Raw genomic sequence first — 6,472 nt, 5'->3', positions numbered from 1 at the left:
TTAACGAACTTAAGATTTAGTTGGTATTAGCAATAATAATTGAAAGAGAAGAAACAATGGGATGTAGCGACGACTTGGTAGCTGTGAAGGTTTTCTGTTGTACATTTTTGCAAATTTTAATTTATAAAGCCAGAAAACTGAAAAAATTTGTAGATTTAAAGTCAGCATTTGTTTCTGTACCCAGACAAAAACTCTGGCTTAAAGAATATTGGAGAAGGGCCATAAAACCCTGCTATTGTGAGTCTAACGGTTTTATGCGTTAGATAGAACCCTTTGGAAATGAAAAGAGGGCCAGACCGGGAGGCAGCCCCAGTCCGTTATTAATTTGACTATTAACGGAGGAGTTATTCAGAATTGGGACATCAGTAATTTTGATTGAAACCTCCTTAGGTTTCATTGTTCTTGCAATTCACGCTCATAAATTAATGCAGATGATTATTACCAATTTTATAGGAAATCTTTAAAAATTGAGTGTTTGGCAGACTAGAGAGAAAAGAAACGGCCATAATCGTTCGCTAAAGCAATGTCCTCTAAGTAGACCGGATCCACAAGGAAGTCCATGTCACATCTAACAGAGCATCAAAAGAAATCCGATTGGATTCAAGGAAGAAATGGGCAAGAGGAGCAGAGTTAGCTTGTCTTGGTTGGTTTGAGAAGGAAAGCGGCAGTAGCAGAGAGCAGAGGAAGAAGGCTAAAAGATCATTTCCTTTTTAAAATCTGTTATCAATTTAATAATTCTGATAAATTTGGATTCAATAATGGACTTCATGGGGTTCACAAAATCAATTATGTTAAAACAAAATAGGTGTGAACATAGACTCGTTTTTCTAACTGTAATTTAGTTATCAATATTCTCAAATCTAGAATTTCAATAAAACGATGGTGGGCTTCAGTGGTACACCCTGGAATTCCTTTCGAGGTTGATCCATATTAAGACATTATAGAATAAAAGTTTCTCAATTATACGGTATAGATTTAATAATAAAAATATATACTTATTTATATTAAGGATTCAATTAGCGAGAAGTCGGCCCAAAAACAAGAAAAACAACAACTCGTCTTTTTGCCAACGTTTCGACAAATTTATTGCCTTCTTCAGGGCGTGGGTCAAAGAAAACTGTTCAACTCAACCAACCCGCCAAATCCTTTGAATGAATTTACTATTTCGGAATGCTGATCGAGTCGTACGAGTCATGCATGTCTATTTGAAAAACCACTGAAGCATCCACATAACGTCTATTACCTGTGAAAATCAGCAAGACTGCCCCTCACTAGGAGGGTAAGAGGAAGTAAAGCCGGAAATATATTCTGAATTAGTCGGTTATTATTTTGTTGGAAATACTTCGCGAGAATTTAGTTAGATACACGCTACATGCGTAAAGGGCGTGATTGTTGGCGTGGAGATTAAGATGCGAGCTGTGGCGGTGGTCTGTGGTCTAGGCGGTCTGACTGACACCACTCGAGTACCAGTTCTCACTCCACTTCTGGCTGTCCCACACGCCACGTCACCACTCTTCACGTAGGTCTTTCGCATGTAAAGCATTTAAATGCCAAGAGAGGGATTGACAAGTAATCAGTCTCAATCTGAACCAGCAGCTAGGAGGTATCTCGCAGTATCTGTTTGTTTATTGAACGGTTGTAGTTTGTCTACCATAGTTTTGTTATAGTAGAGTTAGTTTTTACTTCAGTTCGAAAATAGTTTCATTTTTCTATTGTGTAAACTTACTAAAGGAAATATGCCTTCACCCTTACTGGTAAGTACATTTACTGAATTTGGAAAATAGTAAGAATTTCTAAACGGTCAACTTAAAGATTTTTTCTTCCTGTTTAAAAAATGTTTCTTCTTGAAAATTGATTCTAAGTAACAGCCTTGGTATACACTTTTCTTTTAAAAATTTTAATATTTTTTTTTTTTTAATGATTTAAGGCGCGTCAACTTCTGAGTGCTTTTTCAATGCGCTTCCGGCCTCCGGAGAGTGTTCTCTCTTTACAAACAACTCTGTCCATCACCGGATAGTGAGCTGTAAGAAGCTCCTAGGAAAAGTCTAAGGGTCAGCAGCCGGATTGGAACTTGGGACCACCGCGGAGAGTCCAATACGCTAACCGCATAGCTAATTCTTCCCCTTCCTCCTTCCTTCCTAATCCTTTCTTCTTTTTGTCGTTGACCAAAATAAATTCTAAAATCCAAGCTTTGTTGAGGTCAACACTCATTCAATACAAATTCATACTTTGAAGAAGAAAAAAACCTTAAAAACTGGCCGAAAAATAAGTTGTTAAGTCCGCTTAGAAACAGAAGATGTGTGATGTGAAGGCCCTTTTTAGTTCTAAGAGGAGACCAGAAATTTCAAATCGTAAACACATGATCGCAGTGCTGCCAATTCTCACACAACTTTCTCTTACTATAATTCTCAAAGTTCTAAGGACCAACTCCGAATTCCGGAGAAATATTTCCTTCCTAATAATGTGCAGTTTGTACAAACGGAAATGAGACTTTACTGAATTGATTATTCAGTTTTTGTTCAGTAATTAAAGTAATTCAAATTCCAAATTAGAAGATTACATGTGGACTTTAAACTTTTTAAACATTAATTCAAAATCTGTTCCAATGATTTTCTCCAAACCTTGCATACATACATGTTACTTTTAATTAAATCATTTTTCAGGAAACTTTATTTAAGCGGGCTTTTTTTTTTGGAGAGCGGTTAAGTTAAGCTGTGATCCTCTAGATCCACGCTCTACGTGGTTTCGATATATCGAACGATTCTTTACCTTGAGTACGAAGTGTTTAACCAAATTTCGAGTTAGGAGAATAGAATTCATGTGAAGATGCAACTGCTTTTTTAATACCTTTGACAAATTTCTGTCACTTCCTAGAGAGGGCAAATAATATTATAATTAAGAAACTTATTTTCAGAGAATATTGATTTTAGTGGGTTCTGAAGGCTGAAACGTCTCTTCCTTTAAAATGACCATTTGATTGTAGTGAACATTGGAGTAAACTATCCTTGTAGTGAGGATTTCAAGTTTCAAGAAAGTTTAGCTACGAAGGTGGGGCTCAGAGAAAGTCTAATGAGTTTCGCTCCAGATTTCTACAGCAATGTCTGCCATCAACTGCTTCCATCTTTTGTTATTTCTAGCATTTTAACTGCTTGATATCAATAAATTCTTAAATTCATTAATAAAAGTAAAAATCTGACATAAAATACTTTCTTTGGTTACACATACCTAAGCTGTTTATAACTCATTCATTAACTACGAGTTTCAAAATATTTTTATTACTTGTTTGAAATATAGGCAACTATCATGTTGACATCAACAATATACTTGCTTAACTTTTTGACTGAATTTATCAACTTGAATTAATTTGATGAAGCTCGGTTATTGATTTGAACAAAACTTATTTCAGGTATTCTGCACAATAATGCTGGTGAACTTATGTCTATGGCAGATAGCGCTCGGCAGGGAATTGCACATGGAGACTATTATAGCTGGCCCAAGGGACGAATGTAAAGAAAATGTAAATGAAGTTTATTTCTTGAAATTACGCAAACTGTGGCGTGTGAATGTAGTGGTCGAATGATGGAAATATTATGAGATGCAAAAGAGGATTTATTTAGAGATTTATAAGAAATAGGTACTTAAGGCTTTAATTTTAAATTTAAACTTAACAATTCTTTGAAAATAAATAATGACTAGTTAAAAAAATTGAGTTGCAATAATTAAGAGCTTAGAACTAATGTAATAATGAATATGAAGTTGAATAGATTAATACTTTTGGCGAAGAACTGTAGCTGTTGAAGAGTCCACTTGGTTTCTGGACAAGTTGCTCCATCATGGTGGTGAAACCTGGTCGAGTAAAACCCTTTTGTTTCTTATCTTATTTGCAGCTAAACCTACAAAAACCCTGCCTAACATATAAGTTATAATTGAGTTTCTGCTAAATTGCTGCATTTCTTGTCACATTTATGTTTCCATTGCACATGGTTTTCAGTTGAACTCATTTTGTGCTATTTTTTTTTAGTGATCCATTGTAAGATTAGTTTATATGGTGGCATCTTCTTTGTTCTTTTTGCAATGCCTATTTTTGTTCTAGGCTCTTAGAAAGAAAAATTTAAGGTCCATTGCACTAATCTCTTCCCCAAGAGGCCTGATTCTTTTATTAAACAAAACCTTGGCATTATATATATTTAAAAAATCCTTTCTATTATATCACTAAAACTTGCATAAAGTGGGACCAAATGCTTATCATGACACCCCATGGTCCTAACAATGTCATTTTATGGCTTTCAGCATAGAAGAGATTTGATTGCATTGGCCTCGTTGGCACCTCTGCCATCAACATGACCTTCCCTTATTAGATTAAATGGAACTATACCATTCACTTAATTCAGTAGACAATTTGTCAACTAAAGGAAAAAAAGTGAATAATTGCAGTAAATGAAAATCATATGTGTGTCCAAGACAAATTTTTAAAATTCAAACTGAACATTAAATTGAAAAAAATAATAATAATGAAGAAGATAAAGTATGTTTTTGTCATTGAAATGTCTTCTATTAAAATTAATTAACAATGTTTATTAACAAATACATATACATATATTTGTGTGTATTAGTTATCAGAAGATAGAGAGATGGTTGGTTTGTTAGTGTGTGTGATTATATATTTTTTATTTTTAGCAGTTAATGAGGCCGGGGTATACATACCCTTCTCGGTTGTTTTGGCCGGCCAAAGCCAGTCCAAGTATCCCGCTAGAGTTGTGATCATCTAACTGAGAGGGTTAGAGTGCAATGGGTCGTCTGATAAAGAGTATTATAGACTAATTAATAAATTAGTTTTCTTTATTTTTTGATTTAGAATTAATAAGAATACAATCAACCAGGAACACAATTAAAAATAACTCCCAAATTATCTCTTTTAATAATAGGAAGACAAGTTGATACTTTGTTCCAAAATTATCTGATTTGTCCAACACACAATTATTCCCAATCTATCGACTAGAAATAGATGACAGTTTTATTATTATTAAATCTATAAAATAAATGCGATAGGAAATCTATTACTACGCTCTGAGATAGCCTAGTTGATAAAATTTAATGATACTCTTCTCCTTCAGAAATGTTGTAATTTTGTTTTAGTTACCTTCACTTCTACTGTATCTCACTTTAATGTGCAATTTGTTACATTCTTCCTATTTCTGCGACTTACATAGTTGTAAATTTTAAATTTTCTAAGGATTTGGTGCCAGCACCTGCAGATTTAGGTTGGGAACTTTCCCTTTTCAGTCAAAATCTTTGTTTCTCAATTGTAGAATTCTCTTCAAGTCTCAAGGTGATAAAGTTATTAGCGATTCCACAGCAATCAAAAATGGTACGTTTCTTTCTCTTATGACTCAATCTGCGCAGGAAGTCCGAGTGGATTAATTTAGGACCCAAAGTTATTTCTTCGCCGTGTGGAGACTGTGGCCAGTTGCCGCGAGCCTTCTTGGACATGTTCACTGGCTTGGCCAGCAGTGACAGGTGGATGGACTTGAGGGTATAGGACGACCCTATGTAACCACCTCTTCAGCCCAGATGCTCCAAAAGGGCACTGGTGGCCGAGTCTTCCCTCGGCATCGCCTGAGAGACCTCTTCCCTACATCAGCACAAACTTAGGTTGCAAGCATCCCAAACTCGAAGTCCCCAGACTAGTATCCAGAGAACCCAGCACCACTTCCCGATGGGATTCGAACACAAACTACGGGGAGAGATGGGTGTGTGAATTTTCGCAGTAGGTTTTCTTGCAAGCCAATTGGTGAATACATATCTCGATTATCAGTATGTGATACTGTCTGTACTGCAATGAATATAAATCTTAAATAAATAATACGTTTCTTTTTTGTTTTGTTGATAACAGGAACACGTAGAAACTTTATGCCAAACCTGTGCCAAGCGAACAAAAAGCAACATTGTTTACCCAATGTGCTGCTTTGGTCAGGAAGAAGCCAAAGAATGGTGCGATCGGTATACGAAGTACGGAAGACATCCACTGAAGTGATATAACTTTCCAAACGCTCCTAGAAAGAGTGAAGAAAACAATATTATCGGAAGTGACAAAGTGAGGTGTTGTTAACCAAACTCACAGGACGGAAGCAACGTAAGGTGCCAATGTGATCCTTGTGAATGTTGAAGATTAATTATGTGAATAATCTTGGTGTAGGTGAATAGAAAAAGAAAAACCACGAGTGAGTTGATGTGTGAACAAAGAAATAAACACATTTGATTATTATTTTGATGATTATTTTGTGATATTTGTATATGATATATTTTTTAAATTAATTTGAATTATTATTTCATAAAAAGTTTTGTACGCATGCGATTTCTCTCTCTATCACGACTGTTCTTTTTTCTTTTTTTTTATACATTTTATTGTTCTTTCGTATAATTTTGCTGTTCTTTAAAATTATGAAAAATATTAACCGAAGAAAGGCAGTTT

At 35.1% G+C, this 6,472-nt stretch overlaps 1 protein-coding gene across 1 annotated transcript; it reads left to right on the top strand.

Moving 5' to 3' along the window:
- The first annotated feature begins 1,473 nt into the window (after positions 1 to 1,473).
- LOC141456242 (uncharacterized) lies at positions 1,474 to 6,315 on the top strand. Its single transcript, XM_074132032.1, has 3 exons — positions 1,474 to 1,754; positions 3,407 to 3,517; positions 5,894 to 6,315. The coding sequence occupies exons 1-3, from the start codon at positions 1,737 to 1,739 to the stop codon at positions 6,032 to 6,034; spliced, it is 270 nt and encodes an 89-aa protein (XP_073988133.1). The 5' UTR covers positions 1,474 to 1,736; the 3' UTR covers positions 6,035 to 6,315.
- The last annotated feature ends 157 nt before the right edge of the window (positions 6,316 to 6,472 follow it).

This window comes from Rhodnius prolixus, unplaced genomic scaffold, assembly GCF_049639745.1.
Source record: "Rhodnius prolixus isolate KJV_2025 unplaced genomic scaffold, Rpr scaffold_4, whole genome shotgun sequence".
Lineage (NCBI taxonomy): Eukaryota > Metazoa > Arthropoda > Insecta > Hemiptera > Reduviidae > Rhodnius > Rhodnius prolixus.
This window is presented reverse-complemented; position numbering and strand designations above follow the sequence as displayed.